General features: G+C 42.1%; 1 protein-coding gene across 1 annotated transcript; it reads left to right on the forward strand.

Annotated features, from left to right (window-relative positions):
• LOC116294204 (C-type mannose receptor 2-like) lies at positions 1-26,595 on the forward strand. Its single transcript, XM_031701754.2, has 8 exons — positions 1-60; positions 1,560-1,875; positions 1,985-2,033; positions 3,348-3,539; positions 3,943-3,997; positions 4,920-5,216; positions 5,752-5,996; positions 24,826-26,595. The coding sequence occupies exons 2-8, from the start codon at positions 1,561-1,563 to the stop codon at positions 25,050-25,052; spliced, it is 1,380 nt and encodes a 459-aa protein (XP_031557614.1). The 5' UTR covers positions 1-60; position 1,560; the 3' UTR covers positions 25,053-26,595.
• The last annotated feature ends 1,151 nt before the right edge of the window (positions 26,596-27,746 follow it).

The raw sequence follows: 27,746 nt of genomic DNA on the forward strand, positions 1-27,746 counted from the left end.
CTCGAAAGTGGTTAACAATTTTGACAGTCTCGAAAGTCATTGTAACAACGCCAAACTCAGGTATTTTATCTTTACATTAATATTATTGTTTCCTTATCAACCTTCTATCTTTGTGCAAATTCATTTTATTTTTTTCTTCTCGTTCTTCTTATATATTTTTTATATATTGCATTTTGGGAGTGTTAATCTTAAACTTAAGATTTTTTACTTAAAAGTCTATGAACGCTTGACAAAAAGTTTGAATTCTCCTCAGTGAAGGAGAATCTAATCTTTTTCTATTGCAAAAAAAAAAAAAAAAAAAAACTTTTATCATTACGTCTCAACACTGCTTAAACCGAGCTTACTTTCTCACCTCGAAAAATTCCTGCGCAACTAAATTAGGTATAATATTGCTTTATTCTATACTCTCTCCTTAAAAGGCGGAATAGATTATTGTTAACAAAAATTGCTAAGACTTTTGCAATAAATTACGATCCTATGTAAAGATAGGATAAATATCCCTCAGTTCGTTGGATAGCAATCGCAAAATTTTCAATCTGTCAGTTCAGTTACGTCCCAGATGAATTGTTCCCCAAATTTAGTGTCTGCGATCTCAATGATGAAGAAGAACAAGAAGAACAAAAAAAAAAAAAAAAAAAAAAAAAAAAAAAAGAAGAAGAAGAAAGAGAACAAGAGGGACAAGAGGAACAAATAGAAAAGAGAAAAGCGAGAAAAACAATGAAGAAAGAGAAGAACAAGAAGAACAAGAAGGACAAGAGGAGCAATGAAGAACTGCAAAATATTGTAAAGAAGCCGGAAGGAGAAAAAGAAAAACTGGAAAAAATAACCTAAATCACAAACCGGTTACCATTTGGCAGCTTCTTGCAAAGCAAGTAATTTTTATTTAGTTCAGTTATACACATAAAATTTTCTGGAAATTATTTGCAAGCCAAATATTGAGACGTATTTGGATATGAATTCTTTAAGTATAAAATTGTCTAATCTTGAAATTTTGAGACGTATTGAGATATAACTTGTTAAAAGTATGAAATTGTCAATACTGGAAGTAGCTAACTTCAAGTTTACGTTTATCACGCTCGTGAGCCATCTTGCGATGTTTTTCAGAAAGCGAAATTTCTGATAAAGCTATATATTGAAATCACGGATGTCATGGCCTTAAGGTTCATACAGTCGTTCTCAATAGCATGCATGGAATTGTACAATGTCCCGTCGTGAAGAAATAGAGTTTTGGTGGATGTCAATCAAATAGCTTCCATGACATTGTCGGAAAACACAAAAGTTTGCTTGCCAATGAAATGTCATGGCAACTCCTGTAATAGGAAGCCGGTATGCATGTTAGCGTCATTTGCCTCCCGCCACCAAGATGCTTCGCGATTTTCCTTTCTTATTAAAATTTTGCTTTCCTAATGAGAAAAGTACTGAAGACAATCGGTGCTAAACAACTGAACGAAGAATGTGTGCAAAGATTCTGGTAGTGGAAGTCAAATGACGCCATCATGAATACGTTCTACGATCAGAAACATACTTATATACAATGTGATGAATTCGTTTTATTTCAGAATGATACCCAAAAAAGCAATATTCGTTTATGTATCTCTGTTGGTCGCTCTCTACTTATGTATCATTGATTCGTGTGAAATTTACAAGTTTGTTGCAAGTGAAAATCAAAAACTAGAGGGTCACGTGATCACGACTGTTGTTCACAGTATCGTCAATTTATGTTGGAATGACTGTGTTTGGATGTCATGGTGCATGTCAATCAATGTTCGTCCCACCAATTACGGAACAGTTGAATGTGATTTGAATAACTCAAGTAAAGGAGCCAATCCTGGAAACTTAGTATCTAGTCAGGGATTCCAGTATCACGAAATGAAGGTAAGAACCCTTTGATCACACATTCTTTAAACAGAATTTAAAATTACGCTTTTCTTGCCTAAAAAATCATACGCTGATTTGTTTCTAACGATATCTTTGTTCATGTTAGGGAGTTAATGATCTTTACTGCAAGATGAATGAATGTAAAAGAAAAGAAGGTATTTACTCTGCTTGATTTTGGACTTCTATTCTATGCTTATCTATTATTAAACGAAATCATCAGTATGCACTTTGAAAACAGCTTCACTAATTCAAAGGGCTGGTTAGAATAGGTAACGCAGCATTCGTTCCTCTTAGCTAAACCAAAGACTAGAAACTTTAAAAAGTAAATGGTATTTTTGCGCAAAGATAGTTTAGCGAGTTTCATCTAAAAATATTATTTATGATTCGTGCAAGTCCAAGAGAATATTGTCTTCATATTTGATCGACACCCTAAAACAATTCACAACTTCTGGACTGCTCAAAGACAGTAGGGCAAATAATGCTACATTACAGATCGAAATGGAATTTAGCATGTTATATTTTGCGATGAGATCGAGGAAAACCGGAGAATCCGGAATAAAACCCTCAAATCAAGAAAAAGACGTAAGAAACTTTACTCACATCTGATACCCAAGCCCATGTTCCTCTTTGTCAGCACCGAGAAAGGAGAGGCTGTTAAGGCAGCCGATTATTTGAATATCTGATTGGTTCAGGAAAAACCAATAGCAATAGTCTTTCCTGAAATAAAATGGCTAAATGACTCGGAAAATCTTAGAAAGCAAATGGATTTGCCAGGATATGTTAGAATAATCGATCTTTCGTATCCGAGATCGTAGTATCTTTAGTATTTTTATAGTATTGCAGATGACTAGAAGACTCGAATTAAAGCAATTTTCCGCGAGAATTAAGGCGAGGAGAATAGGGCGAATAGAGCTTACTTTTCTACATGTCAACCGTACAATTTACCCTTAGTCTTGCATTCGTTATTCCTGTTTCACATTTCGACACTGAAGTCTTACAATTCGATATTCGTGTTTGAGCATAATTTGACAATGTGACATTGAAGTAACTCGAAATCCAAGTTCTTCCATGCGACATTCAAGTTTGATCATTTTATGCGAGTTTGAATATTTGACTCGCATGAGTGGAAACCATTCAGGCTCCAGGACTGATTGCTAACAACCATCGCTCCACGTACACGGTTCTTCCACCACGACATTTGGAAGGTAACCCAAAAAACGGCTTGCCTGTGCTATAGGCACGCGCAGTCGTAACTTCCCTTCCGATATTGACGGACCAGAAGTTAACTGAAAATCGTTTACAGCCATATTTTCTCGTTTCTCGGTGCTGACAAAGAGAAACGTACTTGGGCTCTGGGTACCAGATTGGCCGCATTTAGAATTCGAACCTAACCCCAGAGGTTAGAAGCGAATGTTCTACAGTTACGCCTCCCTTGATTTTAAGAATAATTATAGATGTGTTGTTTGCAGATTTGGGTAATGGATGGTTTCGATATGGTAAAGCAGCCATCAAACTTTTTCAGGAACTGAAAAACTGGACCGATGCTCGTCTTTTCTGTCAGGCACATGGAGGGGACCTCCTGTCCATAACGAGCTCACATGAGAATGACTTTGTGTACGATGTATTTGTGAAGAAGCTTAATTTGACTTACGGAGAACGAGGTAATGTTTAGTCACTGACCAACCTTGCATGACAAGAATTGATGTTATTGCCTGTTAATTTTTCCTCTTTGTAATTTACAAAAATCAGTTGAAGAAGCGCCCCCAAAACAAACCAACCCACCAACCCACCAACCCACCAACCCACCCACCCACCCACCCACCAACCCACCAACCCACCAACCCACCAACCCACCAACCCACCAACCCACCAACCCACCAACCCACCCACCCACCCACCCACCAACCCACCAACCCACCAACCCACCAACCCACCAACCATGCCAACCAACGAATAAACCAACCATCAGACAGAGTCTGACTGTAATACAGGCCTTTCATAACATCTGCGATAGAAACATTTTAGAAAAACATTTGTCAACACTCTATGTTTTAACTTTAACAGAAATGAAATTCCCTGATGTTTATTGGAAATTTAACGGTTACGAGCCAGGAGTAAGGTAAAGTAGAAAAACAGTTATTTTTAGTTTATTTGCCACTGATGCGTTAGCAGATCACCGTGCAGTGTAACGATCTTTAAGACATATTTCCCCCCCCGCCTAAATGGACGTTTACATGACGCTCAGGCCTAGATCAATCATTCACATATTGGTCGTTAAACAAAGATCATTGTTCATATAATTCAACGTTGATGTTTCTTAGTCGACCAATAACATGTTAACCTCGATGCACATCGTTGTATGCCTTTATTGACCAAACATTGAACTTGAAATTCAGATCGATACAAATAAAGTAAATTTGATCATTTTCCGATTGCAAATCAGGAGAATGGACTGGAAAAGGTAAAATCCCCTATTGTTAATATGACTGAAAAGGTCAGTCGAAAATAAGGAAAGGCTGTACATATTCTTATTAATATTTTCACCTCACTTTCAAAATTATTTTGAATGCGAGGCTAAAACCTGGAAATAATAAAGAAATTCTACAAATTCCATCCAGAAAAAGTCACCTGATTTCTGTCATTTTCGCTTTAACTCTACACCACTATCACACCTTTATCAAGCTACTAGGAAGGATATGCGTTCTTCGCAATCTGTCTTCTAGCACTGGTAAACATCGCGCAAAAAATAAACATGGTTTAAAGATCTAAATTCACTATTTAGTGTTCTCAAAAATGTAAAAACATATTTGATCGTTCGTTTTTTGAAATGCTGTCCATGAGGGGAAAAACACCTTAGCTTAGGGTTAAGCTTTTCTAATAAGATTACGTCAATTTCATTAGATATTCGACTTTAGCTTTCTTTACGTTCTTCCTGGAAGCTAGATAATGATGTCTTGACGACCCGTAAAATGTTTTCTTTCTTTAAGTATTGTTATGCTATGCCTTTTCTAAATATTTACCTGTTTATTCAAATAAATCAGTTTTCATGGGACGTCAGGAGGTGCCCGATACCTATCACATCATGATGGTGAAAATGCACTGTATTTCTCTGGAAATGGTGGATATGCCAAGATAGATGCTGTACCGTTCAATCTCGAGGGGTTTACAATCACAATGTGGCTCAAGCATCTGAACACGACTGCTGGTTATCCTTGTGCATTTGAAGGTTATTCGAGTAATGGATATTTAGTAATATACATTGGCACCAGATCGGAGAAATGTATTTACTGTAAAGTCAATGCTGCAACTCCAGCAACGATGGATAAGAGGAACTGCGGGTACGTTTAAAATATTGACCGAAGACCGGATTGAGTAAATAGTAGAAAGATTGATTGGCTAACGGATTGGTTAATGATCAACTGGTTATAGCACGAATTGATTATAAAATAACGTGACTGGTCGGTAGCCCACCTTCGTTTGTATACTTTGTCATTTTTAATTGTGATGGCCTCCATGCATGGGCTTCTAGTTAGATATCTTTACGCCTTCTTCTTATACCATTTACCAATCCATAACAAAATAGCAATGACATCTGTCATCTATATAGTCAAAGGGAATCAAGGTTACGGTAGTGGTAGTGCACTCGCCTCGGGTTTCGGGTTAGATTTATGGAATATGAATCACTCTGTGATTGCTATCTATTTGAAGTCTCCCTCGGTTTGAAAGATTTTATTTGGGACCTCTGGTTTTCCTCCCTCACAAAACTAGAGTAATCGCAATTCGATCTGCGACTTAGCTGTACCATGACTTATATGAGCGCAGAGGTTCTATCAGGCAATATTAAAGTATTTTATTATTTTCATTTATTCATAGATGCATCAAAAATAAGTGGTGCCATTTTTCCTTCATTTGGAATAAAACAGAAAGTTTGTATGGCCTCTTGATCAACGGAAAAAAGTTTGAAAATTATAACTCTACGAGTCTGGAAATAGTACCTACCGATTTTGTATTTGGTTCGTCTCGCAAACATGAAGTTAATAACTATTTCCATGGTTACATCAAACACTTTATGCTATTTCACAAATCATTGAGCCTCCACGAAGCACAAACCGCCATGTGTAAGTGATTAATTGTTAATTGATTACTTAATTAAATTTGTTGATTTCCTGAACTTATTTTGTAGCAGGGAGGTTCCAATGAAAACGGTGCAGTACGAAGATGACAAACCTAAACCAGGCGCGAGGTTTAAGAAAAATATGCGGAAATGTTCTCGAGCAGCAGTAAGGCGGACTCGCGAATCGCCGGCATTGCCAAAAATCACATATCGAAAAACACCAGGGGGGGGTGGGGTTTTTGGAGCAGTGACGAGGCCCTACAGGGGGTCTTGCGCGATCGGGTGGCAGCGCGAAAAGTCCCTTACTGCTGCTCTGTTGGGTACTGCAAACGGAGGTTAAGATATTCCTTAGATATAGATGGACGCCATCAAGAGCATACGAAACAAAACTGTGCGTAAGCTAAGAACTCAGGTGTTGGATCGCCTGGACGCCGACTTTGCCTTCACAACATTTATGGAGGGAGATACAGATGAGACGATGAACGAAGAAAGAGCAGAAAGAATTATCGACATGATGCCCGAAGGTAACTACCGTTTGGAGTTAACATTTATAAAGTATTTAGACGGCGAGTGGATAATCGAAAAGGGCCGTAATCCTATTCGGGCGTCAGGTAAGCAAAACCTGTTTGTCTTAAGTGAAAATACGCGCCCGGGAGCGTTAGTAGGCATTGACATGATGTTTTACGAGGTCGCTTACCCAGTTACTGTGGTCATTTACGGTGCGTACGAGATTAAGAAGCCCGACGTTAAGAAGCTCAAACCAATGCGACATCCAGGTAACTGTGTTGCGAAGTTAGTAAGAGAGTTCTTTGAGGACTCCACCCGTGGTAGTAAGTTAACTTTAAAGAGAAGAGACGCCATCAGGAAATGGGAAAAAGACACACATAAGGCCGGAGCCACCATAGACAACATCAAGAAGTTAGAGACTGCCTTAGAACGCCGCATACACGTAAAAGATATCACTGACGGGTTCATTTACCCAGGTACGCACAAATACGGAGGTAGAGGTGCCCCCATAATCATTTACCAACACAATGGACACGCTTGGCGAGAACTTAGGTTCCCCAAAAAGAAGGAAACTAAGGTCTATAAAGCTTCACCATTGGTAGAATTAGTCCACGAAAACTCCGTTTGGTTGATGGATTCGGAAGGAAGTCAGTTTATGACGCAGGATGGTACTCTTTACCGCCCCGAAATTGAACACCAACGCATTCAAAGTGCCTGTGAAACCTTAGGGGAAGACTTCTCAGACGAGGTCCTTAGCTCTCGTAGTTTGGACTTCTTAGCCGCAAAGAAGAGGAACGGATGGAAGTCCACGCCTAAGGAATTCGCCGACATAGCCAAAGCCTGTGTAGAGCATGGTCATGGAGGTCTGTGGAACATGGAGTATGACGAAAACGAATACGTCTCCTTAGACATGAAACACTGTTACCCCGCAAGTTTTAAAGGATTGGGGGATTGTAAGGAGTATTATGACCGCTACGGACATCCAGACTCACAGTTCTTTCGTGTGTCCTTAGACGGCAGCTATGACGCCCCAGCTACGGGGTTTGTAAGATTAACCTCATGGAAGTTAGCAAAGGGCTTACACCCCATAATTTACGCGTGGTATGGTAAACATTTACAGGAGAAGGAATGGATTCCCGTGCCGTTGTTAAAGTTCTTTGAAGAGCATAAACTTATGACGTACACCGCCCACGAAGCCATATTGTGTCACTCCTCCTTCACAAAATGGTTACCTGAGCATAACCCCACCGCGCGGGTCGTCATAGGAAAGTTCACTCAGGGCGCAAAAGAAGGCGAAAAACATATGCAGCGACGTTTAATAACGGACGAAGGAGAGTTAAGCTTCCTCATAAAGCGCGCACATGATGATGGATCGATGGTATCTGTGGAAAAGTGGAACTACTTCGTAGAAGGTCAAAAAGAACATAAGTGGAATGCACTGTGTTACTACCAAGATCACAGACCGCAATATTACCATTTACGCGCCAGTATGTTAGCATATGCGCACATTAACCTTCTTGCGATGCTGCTACGGTTCGACAAAGAGGACATACCACGTGTAGCCACGGATTCCTTGTACGTAAAGCCCGAAGTGTTAGAAAAGATGCAGGAGTTCTACACCGAAGACGAGTTAGCGGAAAGTGGTCAATGGCGCGTTAAAGACGAAGAGATAAAAGCCTGGAGAGAACGTGTGGAATATCATGGTGGACACACAAAAGGCGCCATTACCCCCACAGAAGAGCCATTACCGTTAGTTACGGACCCCATTTCCTACCAACGCTTCTCTTACCTTTACGGAACGGGTGGTAGTGGTAAGACCACCAGGGTTTTGGAACTCTTTCCAAAGATAAAGGTGTTAACTCCTACGCATCGTTTGGGAAGGGAATTAACGGAGATGGGTTACGACGCGCAGACCTACCACAGCTTCTTTCGCTGGAATGGCCAAAAGTGGGTACCGGAGGCAGTACACGACATACCTCCGGTAATACTTTGGGACGAAATTTGCACCGTTCCCTTGGAAATACTGCAGGAGTTCGTAGACTTCCTAAAAGGGAAATGCCAGGTGATATTTGCTGGGGATCCATGCCAACCTCCTCCAATAGCCGGAGAAATGCCCCACGAATGGTTAAAAGGAATGGTAGACCACTGTGAAGAAATCAACACCGACTACCGCAGCAAAGACCAAGTACGTAAATTAAAGGCGGAATTAAGGGGCCTTAGCGACGCGGAACAAAACAAGATACTACGTAAGCACATACGAGCGAAGAAATACGAGGACTTCCTTTACGCATGGCATCCAAAGGATTTGGTGCTGAGCAGCAAACGCGCAGCACGGTCTCGCATACAAAAGGATTTGCTAAATATACACCGAGAGCGCTTCCCTACGCATCCCGTACCTGTTTGTTATAAACCCCACGATACCCGCATGCAAAAAAGAGACGTCTGGGTACCTGGTACCGACATCCAACTGCAAAATGCGGTAACGCATGATAAAGCCTGGGTGCCCATAGAAAAGGTGGAAAGAATTACCTCCCATCCAGATTGGCGCTTGGGCTATTGCATGACAGTCCACAGCGCGCAGGGGCTTACCATAAAAGAAACCTTATGGATCATAGACCAGCGGCTGTGTTGGAGTAATTTGATATACACCGCCGTAAGCCGCGTAGAATATGCCAAGCAGTTGAAGAGAGCCTGGGGGCCGCAACTGCGTTACGATGAGACGCCAGAGGACATAGCTAAGGAGAACATTGCTAAGAAGCTCCTTCGCTACAAAAGGCACGACGAAGAAAAAAATATGACGTTCGACCTATGCGTGGACGACGTCTATAAGAAAGGGGCCCGCTGCGCAAAGTGTAACATACCTCTACTATGGAGGTTTGACCCAAATGACGATCAGCAGTTCTCCGTGGATCGCATAAATAACAAACGCGGGCATTGCAGAGGCAACGTAAGGCTAACATGCCTAGAGTGTAATCGGGCGCGCGGTGCTGCGCTACTTTGAAGGGCAGCTAGCACTACTCTGAGTCTTTGGGGACTATGAGCAGCTCTTCCATGACAAATCCACGACTTGGGCCATTTAGGTAATACAACACGGGTTGCCCTTCCTTGGTGACGGACTTCGAAATCTCATACGTTTCCAAAGACCAGTTAGGATCCGTGGCCCTCTTACTGCCACCTTCGAGTTCCCCCGGCTGATAGAGGTATCTGACCACTATGTCGCGGGGTAGCTTTTTTTCCTTCAGTCCGACCGCCCTCGAACTTCTGACGTAGGACTTGTGTTCCACGTGTTTCTTTTTTATGGCATCCCTGGGTTTCATTCCCGTAGCCCTGGCCGCCTCGTTGTTCAAAGCCGCGACGACCTGGGGGAGCCTCTGAGTCCATTCCCTGTTGCGTTTGGAGGGATCTTCCAGCTCTTTCCAATACTGGTATCCAAAGAGGCGCTCGGCCAGGGTCTTATTGAATCTTTCAACGATGCTCTGACCCCTGTGGTACTCTGCCTCGGCTCTCCTAATCTTAGTGCTGTGGTCTTTCAGGGTCTTAGTAACCACGCCCATGAACTCTGTCCCCGCATCCACTTGCAGCAGCGTAGGCCATTTCAAAACGCGCTTATAAATCCTACCTAGGGCTTCTGCGACTTCCCCAGAATCCTTGCTGGTTATGGGTTCGGCGTCCTTGTATCTGCTTGCGACATCAACTACGGTCAAAGCGTATCTATAGGTCTTTTTTCTCACCTTATCGTGCGGTAAGAAAAGCAAATCCGCCTGATGAACTTCATTGGGGGCATTTACGGTAAAGCTGGGCCTGGGAATGTACTTGGGCACGGGAAGATAAACCTGCCAGAGGGTTTGTTTTCTTAGCCAGTTCTTAGCCGTTTCTTCTGATACCCTGGCCGCGGTCGCGAGTTTCTTGATAGCCGACGCTCCTCTCCAATAGCCTTCGGGCCCATAGTAAATCCTTTTGAGTTTGTCCTCTACGCGGCCCATTATATGAATTCCAGGACAAGATTGATCTTACGTCCGTTAAAATCCACCGTCTTTCCGTCCACCTTAATGGTGATGTTTATGCTTTCTACCAAATTAGACAAATCATAGCTTAAAGAAATGGGAGTGTATTCTACCAGGTCAAATGGATTACCCTTAGGTAGGAATTTGGACATAAGAGAAGACTTTTCTCCATTGTTGTAACTATGGACTAAATCGCAATAGACTTCGTAAGAGGATGCGACTTTCCATTTCACAGGTATGGCTGTGTTGGTAATCGTCTTGCCTGAGGCACATAATAAAGATCCCAATGGGTCAGACTTTCCAAAAGTCATTGAATAATTTGACATATTATGTTTGAGGGTCATTTCGTGCGGCAATCCTGTGGTGAGAGTATAACCGTGTTTTGCTAATTCCTTGGCCAGTGTGATTGGTGTATAATGTCCATCGGGCAGCAATACGGCTTGATAGTTAGATCCTCCTGTATGCTCAGTGACTATGCCCCTAATCAGGTTATACCAAGAATTGTACAAAGAGCAACTTATGAGCCGAACCTTATGGGCTTTAATGGGGGGATTCAAGTAAGTGGTAAAGTCATTCTTGTCGCTTTCCAAAAAGACGATCATTATATTAGATACGCCAAAGCCACGCCTCCCGCCAGCCCTGCGACTCCTACAAAGACCAATTCATTGTCTTTTTGTTTCTTAGAAGGCTGGTAGTAATTCTTGAACTGAGGCTTTCTCATTCTAAAGTCGGGGTGCGCCTGCGCATAGAGCTTAAAGGCGTAGTCTGTGTTTTCGAAGTTCTTATCCGCCTGCATTTTGTCTTGGTAGTTCTTATCCAACCAATCCCTGTAAGCTTGTCTTTTTTCATTCCAAGCTGCCACGTCTCGCTGATATTTCTCCAGCGCTAAGTCGTGCCTCTTCCTCTCAGCGTTAGATTCTGCGTTTCTATCACCGCTAACTAATTTATCCAGATATCTACCACCATAATTAGCCCCTGTAAATGCTAAAGCTGCAATAACTCCACCTGCGACTAAGCTAACCATTATATGTTAGGCAGGTACTTTTCCTTCTGTAGGTAATTTCTTAGCATGATAGCCCCGCATACGGCAGCGGTCATCTTAGCAAAGTTACTCAGATTTTTACTTGGGTCCTCAGTAAGGTCCTCCTTTAGGACTTTCTTACCTACCCAACCAATACCGGCGATGATGGAGGTTGTGATAGCAGCTTCTTGGACGGCGTCAATTAATTTGGTTGACATTATATTACAAAGCGAGAAGGTTACTCCATTTCAGGGACCTTACTTTTTCTAACCTCCACAGGTGCGTGATATGTTGCGGCCTCCCACTTTACTTTTGGCTTCGTAGCCCGCCATTGTAAGTAAAGGCTGCCTGCTGCTATAGCGACTCCTAACGCGCCGATGACGTAGCCGGGATTCCAAAAGGATCCCTCTTCTTTTTCCTCCACCTTTTCCTCTTTCTTTGCTTTGTTCTTCCTGTTCATCTCCGCGAGCTTCTTTCCGGCAGCGACTCTGCCTGGAGATTTAGCCTTGGTAATCTTTTGCTCGGGCTGCTCTACCTTCGACTCTGGTTCACTCATTTATATCTAAGGACTTGAAGGACTTGATAAGTAACTTGACTAAGTACTTGAGAATGACTTAAGGATAACTTGACTAAGTACTTGAGAATGACTTAAGGACGACTTGACTAAGTACTTGAGGCGACTTGACTAAGTACTTGAGAATGACTTAAGGACGACTTGACTAAGTACTTGAGGCGACTTGACTAAGTACTTGAGGCGACTTGATCAGGTACCTCAGCAAGTGCTGCCTGGAAGACCTTTTCGACTTCTCTGTCCTTCTTGAAGTCCTTCCAAGAGGCACCAAAGGTGCCCGCAAGTTCCTTCAAGTCGACATGCTGAGCTACGTGCAAAGCCGCAGAGGCGACTGCCATTAACTTACCGCACTTCAAAGACAACCACCCGCAGGTTATCTTAAGTTCTTGGGCGATAACATAGTCCTCGCTTATGTCCTTCCGCAGTTGCTCCACGTCGTCTATGGGCAGTGCAAGTCCAAGCAATTTAGTCGCAAGTCGGATAGCGGAGTCTGCTACGGCGTCCGTGGTCTTACTTGCAAGGGCGGCCTCGTACCTTTTATGGAATTTCTTAACCTCCTCTTCTGACAGCTTATTAACCTGCTCATGGGTAAGTTCCTTGCCTATCATTTCTTTACACTTCCCAGAAGACACCAGGATGTTAAGTTGTTCCTTGAGGTTACTTTCATCTAGCTGCGTGGGGACTTCATCTATCAACTGCTCAATATCCATATATGTTAATGGAATACGGAAACTTCAAAGAGAAGATCATCTTGGAATGTTGGTGCGTCTTTAAATGCCGCATGTATTCGTGTAACTGTTCCTTGCTTATCTCACCCCCGTAGTCAGAGAGAATGGTTTCCAGATCACTCCGACTCGGAGTATAAAATACGACAAGTGAACCTATGTTTTCCCTAAAAGGCTTAGAGACGCTGGTAAGCTGCTGGGAAAGCAACCAAACGCTGATATTGTCATGCCTACCGCTGAAGGCGAGTTTAACGAGCTCCGAAGTGCGTCTTTTTACGTCGTCCCCGCAGGCAATGTCATCCAATATGAGGAGTGTCTGCGTATCTTTAGGGAATTGCTTGTGCCAGAACTTCAAATGGCTGGATAACTCGTTGGGGTCTAAGATATCTACGAAGAAGTCGTCATCTTTCACTCCTATGCCCGTCCAGGTGCGGTTATTCACATAGGTGGGACAAAGTAGCACTATGTAGTCGAAGCGGTATCTAAAGGGTCCTAATAGCTGCTCTACCACGAACTGGGTCTTTCCGCAGCCGGTGGGTCCTACTATCAGAGCATTGCAGGGAATATGGTTCGGATCCATTATATATACGATGGACCCAGTGGAAGCAGTAAGAAGGATTGCCGCCGACGCAAAAGATAAAAGAGACACCATAGAAATGCAAAGGGAGGAGATCGATCGGCTGCGGGAGCGCGTGCAGGAATTGTATGATGAAATGTGCAGCCTGAAGCGCGCGGAAAGGTTTGGCGCCTTGTTGACGATGGCCGGTTGGGTAAAAGAAAGCGTTAAGGACTTCATGCGATATCCGCTGTAGAGCTGTTTGAAAGACACCTAAGAATGTTAAGTATAAGGTTGTTAAATTGTTAAGGATGTTACTTCTAAGAAAAAAAGATGTCTTAGAATGTTAAAGATAAGGTTGTTATATTGTTAAAGACATATGCATGCTGCTTTAAAAGATGTCTTAGAATGTTAAGTGTATGGTTGTTAAATTGTTAAAGATATACGTATGAGTCATTTAAAAGACACCTTAGAATGTTAAGTATAAGGTTGTTAAATTGTTAAAGATATATGCATGCTGCTTTAAAAGATGTCTTAGAATGTTAACTATAAGGTTGTTATATTGTTAAAGACATATGCATGCTGCTTTAAAAGATGTCTTAGAATGTTAAGTGTATGGTTGTTAAATTGTTAAAGATATACGTATGAGTCATTTAAAAGACACCTTAGAATGTTAACTATAAGGTTGTTAAATTGTTAAAGATATATGCATGCTGCTTTAAAAGATGTCTTAGAATGTTAAGTGTAAGGTTGTTAAATTGTTAAAGATATATGCATGCTGCTTTAAAAGATGTCTTAGAATGTTAAGTGTATGGTTGTTAAATTGTTAAAGATATACATATGAGTCATTTAAAAGACACCTTAGAATGTTAACTATAAGGTTGTTAAATTGTTAAAGATATACGTATGAGTCATTTAAAAGACACCTTAGAATGTTAACTATAAGGTTGTTAAGGATGTCTTGCATGTTACTTCTAAAAGACACTTCAGAATGTCGAGTATAAGGTTGTTAAATTGTCAAGGACTATTATTTCTTCTTTTAAGAAAATATACCTAAGGATAAGGATATTTCTTTTCTTAAAAAAAAAAAGAAGAGATAATAGTCTTTAACAATTTAACAACCTTATCTTTAACATTCTGAAGTGTCTTTTAAAGCAGCACGTGCAGACATACTTAACAATATAACAACCTTATCTTTAACATTCTAAGACATCTTTTTTCTTAGAAGTAACATCCTTAACAATTTAACAACCTTATACTTAACATTCTGAGGTGTCTTTTAAAGCAGCACGTGCAGACATACTTAACAATATGACAACCTTATCTTTAACATTCTAAGACATCTTTTTTCTTAGAAGTAACATCCTTAACAATTTAACAACCTTATACTTAACATTCTGAGGTGTCTTTTAAAGCAGCACGTGCAGACATACTTAACAATATGACAACCTTATCTTTAACATTCTAAGACATCTTTTTTCTTAGAAGTAACATCCTTAACAATTTAACAACCTTATACTTAACATTCTGAGGTGTCTTTTAAAGCAGCATGCAGACATACTTAACAATATGATAACCTTATCTTTAACATTATGAAGTGTCTTTTAAACGCAGCTTATGCTCCCGTAGACCTGTTTTAAAAGACACTGCAGAATGTTAACAATAAAGTTAAAAATACGTTATATTGTGGTTAAGGTACACTTAAGTATAAATGAACTGTTCAATGTGTAAAAAGGTGTTCAGCACCAAGCAAAGACTACAATACCACGTTCGTCGTGGCGTTTGCACAAAGAAACCAATTAGTAAAGTTTGTAAGGATTGTGGTAAAGAATTCAGTACCGTTCAAAAGATGCGACAACATCAAGACAAACGCATTTGTGGGCTTTGCAAGGGCTGTAATAAGGAATTCCCTAACACCTCCGAGCACCTGAAAAGGGGCGTCTGTGAACAAAGCAGACAGTGTAGTTTCTGTAATAAGATACTAAGCAGTCGTCAACGTTTACAGACGCATCGGAAAACACATGAAGTCAACTATCGATTTCTCTTTGGGAGCTACGACTTAGAAGGCGTGGATTGCCACCAATGTGCGGATATGATGTGTCGCTGCCCGCATAAAGAGGATTACTTAAGGAATCGCATAGATTACCATAAGAAGATAGTCCGTACTTACCCCTCTTTCGAACGCGCAGAAGGCGTTCCGTGGACTAAAAGGGAGTATTGGAGGCAGGAGTGCGACCGTTGTGGTTGCATCAGAGAAGAGGAACATATCTTCAACTGCCTCGACAAATAAACGTCCTTAACAATATAACAACTTTATACTCAACATTCTGAGACCCTTTTAGAATGGGGTTTGCGCAAACCCATTCTTATTCTCATTTATCATTATTAAGAAAAATAAGAACCCCTTTAAAGGTATATGCTAGCCTACTTTGTGGCATTTCTGGGAGGATTCCTAATCACCCTTTCAATATATGGACTGTATTACGTGCGAACCACCAGCTGATTGCATTACGCCCACTCCTGCACCGCGTAAAAAATACACCTGCCTTCATTGCGGCAAGGTATTTCTTGAAGGATCCCATTGGTGCTCCGCGGCAGACGTCCTTACGAATGCAGAGGACTCTCGGGCTCCCAATTAACCACGTCAAATACCCACCTGCCATCCTTTTTACCATGGCTCATAACATGGGTAACATCCTGCCCTTCGATGGCGTACCTTATCCTATCGGGCGCCCAAAGGGTGTATGTTCTTTTTTTATTCTTTAAGACCAAACGCAGGCGGTCCAAGTCTTCAAAGACCACATAATTCTTTATCTCGTAAATCTCCCCCACCTGCAAATCCCTCCAGTGCGTTTGTATAAACTTTAACTCGTTAAATTTATCCTTGTCCATATATTCTATGAAATATCTTTAAGTGTGTTGCCAAAGTCTCCGAGGTTTTAAAGCCCTTACAACACCACCTGCAGGGAATTCGTAGGTGTTCAGCATACGCAGTGATCTCCCTGCAAATGACGTCGTAGTCGCTGCTTACGAGCACCTTATAGCCGTTTTCTTCATACCTCTGTAAGAGTAGTTGCTGATCTTCAGATAACCTGCCGTTGCCTTTTGGGGTCTTTAGCTCTATGCAGAATCCACAGTAATGTGTATGCGCGTTTAAAATCATTAAGTCGGGTTGACCGCGTTGATATCCTTTCTGCCAGCACTTTATACGTTTGCCGTCTGAATCCTGCAGTTCACCTAGACCCGGCGCTATGAGCATTTGGGGGTAAAACTTGCGGATGTAGTCCACTACCTTTTTATGCAGGTCGAACTCATTTTCTATTTTGAATACCAACTTGTTTGGACCGTCGAAACGCTTGTCTATCTCACACTTACCGGTTTTCCTTAGCGTGGGAAGGACGTCACCTAACACCCATTTCCTGAACTTTTTAGCCTCAGCCTTTTCAGATCCGAATATCAATTCGTAAAGACCTTCCTCCGTCAAATACACGGCATTGGGCTGTGCGTTAAGGGTGTCACGCTGAGTTACACCCTTTAAAGACCTGAGAAGTACCTTATTTTCCTCTGATACGTGATCAGACGCCGCTTTTCTGGAATTTACGTAACCCAACGCCAACGCCACGGACTTCGCTTTAAAGTACAGTTTGTCGCCTTGCACTATGCATTGCAGTTTGGTGTCGTTGTTTTCGAATACGCGAAGCATTGTATATCTAAGGAATATTTAACCTTAATATGCAACACTTTTAAGTTGGTTCATTTCCACGCTCAGTTGCGCGTCAGACACGACGAAGATGTAGCAGTTTATCTTGTCAGCGTCACCCGCGGAGGAGTTCTTTGTGCGCTTGATCTCCAATGTTATGCCATCCTGCGTATTTACTAGACGTAAACCCTGGCCATGTAGGTCTTCGTCGTTAATGGTGCGCATATCAATCCACAGCGCATACTTATCCTTAAAGAATTCCTCGGGGCTAATTTGGTCGCCAAACTTGCGCATGGCCTCTCTGTACACGTCTGCGGGCTTTATCCCCTGGGAGTAGACCTTGTTTGGAACGCCGTTGATATTCACGCCGACGTTAGTAATGTTGGGGTTGTGAAACGCTTCGGAGTCGCGCTTACCGGCTTCGTAGGGTTTGGCAAACACCAACATTAACCCCGTGAGACTTCTTCGGGGGAGGTTAATACTTTGGTTGATAACCTCGTCTGTTTTATCCAAGAAGCTGAACGTCTTATACATCACTACGTGGTCGTATAAGAACGCCTTTCCGGCGCTGTATTCCATGCCGGCGCTACGTGCGAGGTCTTCAGAGTACACGGTTTCGTATTGTAATTCTAGATTAGTGATAGAATAAGGATCCACGGCTCCACTGATTGCGCTGTCCTTTCCTCCTAGAATGTTCGTAGTGTCCGCCAAGGTTACTTCAAACTGCAGTTCGGCAAGCTGCCTGGGGTAATACACACCATGGTTCGTAATTACTTCAAAGTCTAATGGTATGACGTACTTGCTACCGTACGCAGTTACTACCCTTGTTGCGTCTGCTACTGCGGTTGCGTCACCGGAGTCCGTAGGTGCCGGGTTGGTGTCGCTGCGAAGCTGACGTAAGACGACGCTTCCGATTCCCTGCTCTATCTTCTGCGCACGGTCAAAGGCCGTCAACCATAAATCTTTATACGTGGTGTACAGGTCGTACCTATTCAAATCCAAGAGGGATTCCCCGGCAAACTTGATTCTCATCTTAGAGACGAGGTTCCTACCCACGTTATTGACGGTATAGCGCTTGTCCTTGGTGCTTGGTTGTATTGCTAGGTCAAACCTTAACGCCAGGGTGCCAGGAACCAATACTAGGTTATCCGTTAGGCGGGGAACGCCCACATACAGCGTTTCTCCAGGTTTAGCGCTAGAAGGTGTAAAGGTGACACGATGAAAGGTGCGTTCTGCTTTCAGCCCGCCAACCTGCTTAGGTAATACGTTGGGATTTAACTTTGAGCTTATCATATATAATGGAAGTAGAAGGAACGGATTTTGATCCCCTTACCGAAGAAGGCCAAGTTGACATTAACGATGAAGAATACGAGTCTTTACTTCCTAATGACAACGTAGACGGACGAGGTCTCTTCGATAAATTGCTGAACAAGTATGGCGTCAGGGCCCGCGATGCTATGCGTTCTTTGAGAGATAAATTCAAGTCTAAGAACCCCCACACGCCCATTCCAGAATACTTACAAATGGAATCCCTTGGCGTGCGGTCGGACTTAATGGCGGACATCATCGAGGACCTAAGGGAGCGATACCCAAACATAAACCTGGCTCTCTTAGACATCCAAATAGGAGACAAAGGGCAAGTTCAAGTTAGAGAATCGGGTAGGGAAAAATGGCACAACCTGTATCAAAGGAAGAATTCCCACCTGCTTAACAACCAGCTTCCAAAAGGAGTCACAAATGCGCTTGGAACGCCCAACTTGACGATGCTAAGCACTTCGACTCAAAGGAATACAGAAGTTGCCAGGGAGGCCTTTGTTAGTCGCCTTTCACTGCCGGGTAGCGAAGATGCCCTCAGATCCGCAATAAGACTGCAAGAGGAGCGCCAAGAAAGACTTAGCCAATTGGGGAGCGACGAGACTGCTGAAAGGGAAGCACTTAAGAATGAAATACAGGAAAATAACATAACCATCGATGACCTTACGCGACAACTCGACTACGTAACCAAGAAAGAAGGCGGTCTTACTAGTCGCTTCAAAGCCGTCCAGGAGGAAAACCAAGCATTGCAGGAACGTATAAGAGAATTGGAAGACGAATTCATTAAACAAAATAAACTAACTACTAAGAGCCATGCCGACGAAATCGTAGACTTTAGGAATAGACTTTCTAAGGCGTTGGACGAAAAAAGCGACGCAAGGAATCAGCTAAGGGCTGCTTTGAATGAAGCGGCGGGAAAAGACACGGAACTACAGCGCTTAGGACAAGAATTAATGGAGTCTGTTGACAGAGAAAGGCAATTGATGCTGGACAAGGCAGTGGCGGAGGAACAAATACGGCAACTTCGACAGGCCGTCGAAGACTTGGAGTACGAAATAGATCGACAGCGAGTAATAATCGAAGATCAAACTCGCCCTGAAGAAGAAAGGGAGGCAGCCCAAAAGGAAGTAGAAACCCTTCAGGAAAGACTGGCGGAATTACAAACGCAAATAGAAGGTAAGAAAAAGGAGCTGGGGCTTACCACCAAGGAAAAGATAAAAAGAGCCCTTTTGAAATATGGCGTTCCGCTGGCGTTCGCCGGAGCACTAGCAGGTGCTATTGCTGGAATCATGAATGCAATTAACGGCGTGGCTTCGGGCGCAAAAGCGCTCGGAAAAGACATGGTAGAAATGGGAAAAAAAATAGGAAAAGAAACGAAAGAAATGGGAGAAAAAATGGACAAAGGAACGAAGGAAATGGGAGAAAAAATGGGAAAAGAAGAGAAAAAAGAAATGGAAAAAATGGGAAACAAAGTGGGAAAAGGAATACAGGCGATGGGTAAAAAATTAGGCGCGGGTCTTATAGCCCTGGGAAAAACGTTCGCAGCTAGCGTTCCTGGGCTGCTTGGTAGCGTTTTGAGTCTAATATTAAGAACCGGCGGCGAGTTGTTAAAGTTCGTCGGGAATAACGTCTGGCTCCTCGTGGTAGCTATCGTAATGGTACTCCTGAGGAAGATGAAGGGTTGATCTTATCCTTGTGTATTACTGGTGGCTTATCGTCGGTCGCCCGAGGCGTCCTCGACTGGGGATAAGTAAAGATAGTATTCGCACCGCCTTGATAATGCGGAACTAGCGGCAGCACACTCATGGTGCTAATGGGCTTATGATTCCAGGGCCTGTCGGGGGTGGCAGCGCCGCGCCCGCCGACGTAATTTATCCTTACATTGCCATCGTGGGGGAGAATTTGCAGCTTGGCATATTGGCAGTTGGCTATCATATGAAAAGTAACCGGCGTTAAGTCTTCTGCACTTAGCGGAGGGGGCTCCGACGAAAAGTGGGCCGAATCCCTAGTATTGACCTTTGTCCTGTAAAGTGGCAATGGGTGGTTATTCTCGTCAATGAGCCTAAACCCCACATTTGCGCCATTACCCGTGTTAATGCTAATAGTGCATATTATCAATCCCAAACCCCCAACTTCAACCCACATTCCGATATCAATCCACTCATTCCCTTCGCTATACGCCTTTTGGTCTAGACAGTAAGTATGCATATATACAAGCAAATAAATTTGCTTCTAGAGACTAATTACCGTAAGAGTGCTAATGGTAGCGTGATTATAGGGCTGGTCTCTTTGGTCGTGTATACTATTCACCGTGACGATTCCCGTATCGTCTACACGTATTTGCAGCTTTACTTTCCCATGGCAGTCGGCAACCATGTGTAGGGTCCAAACGGATAGATTCTCGGTGCTCTGGGTGTTGGGCTCTACGGAAAAATGCACAGGCTCCCTCGAATTAGTCTTAGCGCGCATAGGCTGTAGTATGCCGTTGTCGTCGCAAAAACGAAAGCCCACGTTGGCGTGACTGTTCGCACCAATGCAAATACTACAAAGGATTAACTTCTTTCCTGAGTAGTTCAGGTCTACAGACATGCCCGTGACATCAACCCAAGATGCCTGGGTGTATGTTTTTTCGCCTGCATAGGCCGTATAAACACAATCTACTCCAGCTACATAGGGGTTGTTCATCGCCATTATATGAATGACTTAAACATTTCAAATCTAGTTAGTTTGATGTTCCCCCTTATTTTATAAAAGTTCATGGTACCCATAAACGGAGTCGCTCTCATGACGTAGTCTGGATATGGACAAAAAGCATACCACCCTCTATCTTCCATGTTCACTAAGTATGTAAAAGTCCATTTATTTGGTTCGTCGTCTAATACGAAATCCAGTGCGAAAGTATCGAACTTAGTAGCATTCTCCTTAACCCCGGGGCTCGTAGTCACATCCGTATAAAACCACGAGTGATTCGAGTCATACTTACTGACTACGACTGATGACGCCAAATCTATGGCATATTTTTTCACCATGGGGCCAGCTGGTCCCCGTGGCCCCTGCGGCCCGGGGTCTCCAGTGTCTCCCTTAAGTCCCCGTGGCCCCTGCGGTCCTTTAGGGCCTCGCTTATCTACATGTGGGTTGCTTACATCCATATATAATAACCCAAACCAACTGCCGTAACAACCAAGCCGGCTTTTAACAGGTCATGGTCATATTCTTCTTCAGGCTCCCTTCTTTTCCTTCGTACGTATCTCTTCGTCATTACCTTTCTTACAGGTAGTGGCTTCGTTTCATGCGTATTTTTAGGCTTCTCAGCGAAATGGGGTATATTTCGAAGGGTGTCAGCATTCACGTCGTTCACACCAAACTTCATGTCTTTCGTAGCACGTTGAAGTTTGTTGTTATAACCCACTACGGAATCGGCGTTGATAACCAAATTACTTGGCATCAACCAACAGCCCGGCGACAATGCGTAGTCTAACCGCACTTTAGACTCCTGCACCGCTAGTTGATATCTCTGCACTGATTTAGAGATCTCATTCTCAATGATAGCGCTTTCGAAGAGGACAAGGAATACTTGCTGCGTTTCTTTTGACGCCCCAGTGCTAACCTGCGCCCCTAGAATGCAGTAAACGAAGGCTTCAATACTTCGGTTAATCCTTGCTAGATTCTTCAAACCAATGCCTTTCGCAGCAACAAATGGCGCCCACGGATGGGTTTCTTTGCTTTCAATGAAGTAAATTAAAGTACCCTTTGATGCTTTACCGCCAAGGTCTGAGAATTCATAAGAGCTCGGATACCCCATACCAGCCCTTTCTATGCTGGCGCCAACGTAAGAAGCGTAAGTGTACGTTTCTCCGAGGCCGTGTGCGGCGCCTTCTTTATTACGAAAGTCGGGGTTTGAAAGCCCAAACTCGTTTTTTAAACGCTCCCATGCGACTTTATCGTATTTATTATCCTTCGCGTTAAAGATATTATCACTTGGTAGAGGCGCTCCTAGTTCAAACAATATTCTGCGGATGGTAAAGGCAACGTGAAATCTCAAAAATGGAATATGTAACATATCCATGGCCACACCGCATCCTTTCGTCGCAGCCCAAACAGCAAAGTTCAGCTGCTGCGGCCAATACCGCATGTTAGACCCTGCCAGCCATTCTCTGGCTTCCTTGCCTGATGTATGCTTCATGCGGGTTTCTCTGAAGATGTCTCTAATCTTTATCTTAAAGGCCGCTTTACCTACGGGTATTTCTAAAGTGGTAACCAACCCAGCAAAGTCCTTCGCGTCTTTATTATCGTAAAATGGATAATCCTCCGCTGCCGGCAGTAGATATTTAGGGAAGTTAGGCTTTGGCGCTGGTTTTGGCTTTGGAGGTTGTTTGGGTGGTGGTGGTGTATAATGTGGCCGATCCTCCATATCGTTTCCAAAAGCGTCGTACATTAGTATATAATGGATGTTATACCTTCAGCACCCCCACTTTATCCTGAACTTCCTAAGGATGCCGAGAACTTTCGTCTGAATAAAGCGAACTTAATACTGGCTTACTTGGAAGGGCAAGCGAAACACTACGAAGAGGTCAGGAAAAAGTACGCCAGAGCCCGAAGCATACTACATAAAATCGCGATAACTTCCGGCTCCATGTCCGTGGCGTTAACAGGCACTGGCGTTGCTACTTCGCTTACCGGGCCTGGAATAGTCGTTGGCGTTCCTTTAGCCAGCGTTGGAGCCGTCTGCGGCATTGTTTCCGCTGTTACGACAGGCATTATAAAGCAATTGTCCGGTAAGATATCCAAGCACGACACTCATATAGCCCTGGCAAGAGCAAAGGCTAACACCATTGCCGACTTAGTCTCCAAGGCTCTGCAGGACCGCCGCATAGACGACGCGGAGTTCTCTTTGATCCTCGCGGAGGAAAAGAAATACGGCGAATTAAAGTCGGGTAATAAAAAAACCATCGTGAAAGATCTGTCCGAGGAATCCCGCAAACAGATATACCAAAAGGCAAAGGAAGATCTACAAAGAAAACTCGCTCAGTAGACATCGCATGGGGATTTCGACTGCACATTTCATCTTCTCGGAATCCATTCTAATAGGGGGTGGTTGGGGTCTATTTTGTAAAATATTTCGTAAATTACGTCGGGGTAATAACGAATATCCTTATCCAGCCGACAGAATAACCACTCGGCCCTTTGCATATCTGGGACATGAGGAATAGACTTACCGGTAATTTCAGACAAAAGATAGGGAATAGCTTTGTAATATTTCCCTAGTTTTAATTTTTTCAGCGTTTTCCGTAGACTTTGCGGGGTTGGCTCTTCTAAGTGGTCTATGATTTTCTGCCTTACTTCGTCGCTTAAATATATCGGATGTAAACCTTGGATATGACTCACCCAGTCTCGGAAGTATCTTATTCTCTTATATGGGGTCTTCGTACGACCTCCATTGGCGTAATACTGCTCTCTGGTAGCATTTGGTACGGCATTACGAATATTCTTACCACACTCGTAACACTGTGCTGACGTGTCATCTTCTATCTGCATTTTTTTACCACAACACCAGAAACCCCGAGGCTTGGGTATGTTAACTTTGAATCTTAGGCAAATTATGCAAAAGTCGTTAACAAACTTCTTACATTCATGCATCGTATATTTATAAGATATTTTTAACCTCCGTTTGCAGTACCCAACAGAGCAGCAGTAAGGGACTTTTCGCGCTGCCACCCGATCGCGCAAGACCCCCTGTAGGGCCTCGTCACTGCTCCAAAAACCCCACCCCCCCCTGGTGTTTTTCGATATGTGATTTTTGGCAATGCCGGCGATTCGCGAGTCCGCCTTACTGCTGCTTCTCGCATTCATGCCATACGTTTTTGAGGTCCGGCTTACAAAATCCAAGGCTGAAACATCAGCATCAGCTGGTATAAACAAATTACAGGACGGACTATTGCAAAACTTGAATTTCGGGCGGATTGGCTTTAAGATACAAAGGGTCTATGCCATTGTAGGAAACGTTCGGAGATTTCATTTATTTTCTGTTAATGCAATGAATACGCCATTTACATTGAGGACGTTCATGCGATCATTTGCCCATGAACGTCCTTATAGTAATATATAGGACACCTTAAGAAGTTGTGCTGTAATTTTTGACATGACCAATTCAAGATAAAAGACATACTTAGTCCATGTTACACTAAGATAATGAAATCCCGAACGATTTGTGAAACGATATTCATTTTATGAACTATTAATTAATGAACTATTAAGGTGCACTCTTTAAAATCCCTCAAATGAGCGCATATTTAATTTGTACGGGCTTTTGTCTTGTACTGAAAAAAAACCCCGCGGCTTTCAGAGTACGTTGAATCTGTAGCTTTTAAAATGTTCATAAGTTTGGAATCGTGCTGTTACGTCATCGTTGTTTTATTACTGTGGCCTATTTTCCAGATTGGCATGAGCAAGGAGTATGGATTGGCCTGAATGATCAAGCCAACAAAAATGCCTTTCGTTGGTCTGATGGTACACCTGTCAGTCAGTTTATGCCTCTGCCAGCCTACAATCCCAAACCTGTGCTCTCTGGCAGAAAGTGCGTGGCAATGAGAAGTAACAGGATGTGGCTGGACAAACACTGCCTGGAAAAGAAGCCATTTATGTGTGAGAAGCCAGCGGCATGAAGCACAAACTCTAAACAAAGCTAGTACTGCCAGACATTGTTGGAAAATAGACGTTACAATAACTCGTTACTCAAACTAGTACTGAGAGCCATTGTTGTAAAATAGACGAGCTTTTTTTGGTTACATAAAAACTCTAGCTTAAACTAGTACTGCATCGATCTCTTTCGGGCTTCATTAAAGCTTGAAAGGGAAAGATATGGACTTTAAGAAGACAGATTTCCTTAAAATTGGCATGTATAATGTTTCATGTCGTCTTTATCAAACCTTCTATTTTGCGGTTGATTCATTCAAAACTTTGCACGGTTTTCCGCTATGCTTTTTAAGTTCCAGCTCCTAAAACCATACCTTTTCTCCAAGGTATCCGTAACTCGTAAAACATATTCTACACAACTTTGTGTTGATTGCTATATCAAGACAGAAAGTCTTCGTAATAAGAATATTTAGATTTTTTTAGCCGCCTTCTATGAGTCTTCAAACTCACCACCATTTCGAAAATCAGAGAGAGTTGGAACGTGACGTCACGAATGGAAACAACACTGTTCCAGCCAGAGGCACAAGGCTAACGAAAACGCATCATAGTGTCATTTAGTTATGGTCATATTATCTGATGTATCGAATGTGCAATGCAAAGCAAATATCAAGTGTAGTCATCGCTGACGAATAATATGAAATTAGGCACTGCCTAAGAGAGGGGAGTGGCATTGTTTTAGCCACAGGGAGCCCAATTTAGATAAAATTTAACGGTAAAGATAAAATCGGGGGAAAAAATCGACTATGATTATTTTTGCGTTTGATAATGAAATCCAGTGCAATGATTCAATCAAAATGCACTACAGCCTTTCTTTCGCGCTAGTCTTTTCGACCTTGCTACTCTAAAATATGAAGTTTCCAAAATATGAAGTTTCTAAAATATGAAGTTTCCAGTCGAAATAATATAAACACAAAAAATAATTCACTTACTAGACATAATAATAATAATAGCGCGCGCCTTTGTTTTCCTAAATAATTCCCCTAATGGTATCTAATGTTGCTCTTATGGCATATATACTCTTATAAGGAAGGAAATTAAAGTCGCCATCTTTGAAAAAAACAACTCACTTTCAACCACGTTTTTATATAGTCTTTTAAGCCTCGAACTCCACAAAAAACTTGATCAAAATGATCCCTGCAATGGGGGATTGATTTTTTTAAAAACTCTTTTGGCCCTTCCTCGAAAATTTCTTTGACCGAAATTTTCGTGCCAAAAAATTTGTTCGCTTGCAGAAAAATTTCTGCCATGTTATGTCAAGGTTCTTGCCTGCGTAGGACTTGGGCAAAAACGAATTTCGACGTTATTTACTCTCCTATACAGGATTTTCGTAACGTGTAGACGACCCACCACCAGCCACCCAACAGGGCTAATTCCCCCTCCCCCTTGGTGGCAAAAATGGCGGTTTATTAGATTTTAAATAATGTTTAGATTTTAAAGTGATTGCGATTTATCTTTAAATGTTTATAAATAATATATATAGTCTTTAATCAATAATTAATAATAACAATAATCTCTAATCAATAATTAATAATTTTTAAATATTTATACATTTTTTCAAGATTGTAAAAAAACGAATAGAATTTGTCCATTATTTAAATATGAATATGTTAATATATAATACTTACAAAGAAGAAGGAATTATAAGATGAAAAACTGACTAATAAGGAAAATTGAAATATGTATTAAATATATAACTATGTATCTTTATCTAAAAATCTACGTTAATAAGCTAAAAATCTAAATTTATAAAATGGCGCTTTCAGCAACCTGAATGTCTAAAGTGATTAAAGTGATTAAAAATTTTTCGTAAAGAAAGGGAAAAAAGATTATATAAAAAAACAAAACAAAAAACAAACAAACAAAATGTAATGCCGGTTCTTATATTTTCATATTTTTGTAAAATTAGCACGTAAAACGTTTAACGTAAAACGTAAGGTGCAAACAAAATAGCGGATTTTAAATGTTTTTGATTTTGTACCCCCTCCCCCCCCCACTCTTCTGAAAACCCTAGCTACGCCCCTGTACCGCACACTAAATAGACCTGTGCCCAACCAGCTGGGCAGACCGGGAGGCGGTTACGAAGGGTATTACTGGATTTGAAATCTGAAGATAGGCTGAACCAACATAATGGAGATCGAGAACTCGGTAATTTCAACCACCTTGTGGATGCCGGACACAACAACAAGAAGCAGCATTTCCTTTTATCAATGGATGTTGAGTAGCTGTGGGTAAAATCCGCCATTTTGTTTGAGTCATCGAAACACTGAACAAAAGAAATATTTTTTTACGTTTTATTTTTATGAATTCTAAAAAGCCACCATTTTGTTGTCATAAAGGCCCACTTATTGGCCCACTTGGCCACCCCACTGCCTAAGTCCCTGGAGTTGTGTATCTATATTTCTCGGCCAATATAATAATAAAATAATAGGGGTAGGGTCAGTAGTGAAGGAATTCAAGGACGATGGTGAAACCAGGTAGTATAGGTAGCTGTTTTTCTTTTCCATCCCTTCATTATTGCTAAGCCATTGTAAGTGTTAATTGTTACAGAAGCTTAGAAGATAACATAATTAACGCTTGGTGATAAAAATAACATTTTGAGAGAAAAGCGCGTATGACTAAAATGAAGTTAGACTAATAAAGACAAGCCATGGAGGGCCATCAAT

This window comes from Actinia tenebrosa, unplaced genomic scaffold (genome assembly GCF_029948245.1).
Source record: "Actinia tenebrosa isolate PJP-AT-01 unplaced genomic scaffold, QUT_ActTen_1.0 PGA_scaffold5__44_contigs__length_20552954, whole genome shotgun sequence".
NCBI lineage: Eukaryota > Metazoa > Cnidaria > Anthozoa > Actiniaria > Actiniidae > Actinia > Actinia tenebrosa.

Bases quoted from the DNA above. Each gene is read 5' to 3' on its own strand.
- LOC116294204 (XM_031701754.2), top strand. From the start codon at position 1,561: ATGATACCCAAAAAAGCAATATTCGTTTATGTATCTCTGTTGGTCGCT. The intron at 1,876-1,984 runs GTAAGAACCCTT...TGTTCATGTTAG, and splicing joins TCCAGTATCACGAAATGAAG to GGAGTTAATGATCTTTACTG. The intron at 2,034-3,347 runs GTATTTACTCTG...TGTTGTTTGCAG, and splicing joins TGAATGTAAAAGAAAAGAAG to ATTTGGGTAATGGATGGTTT.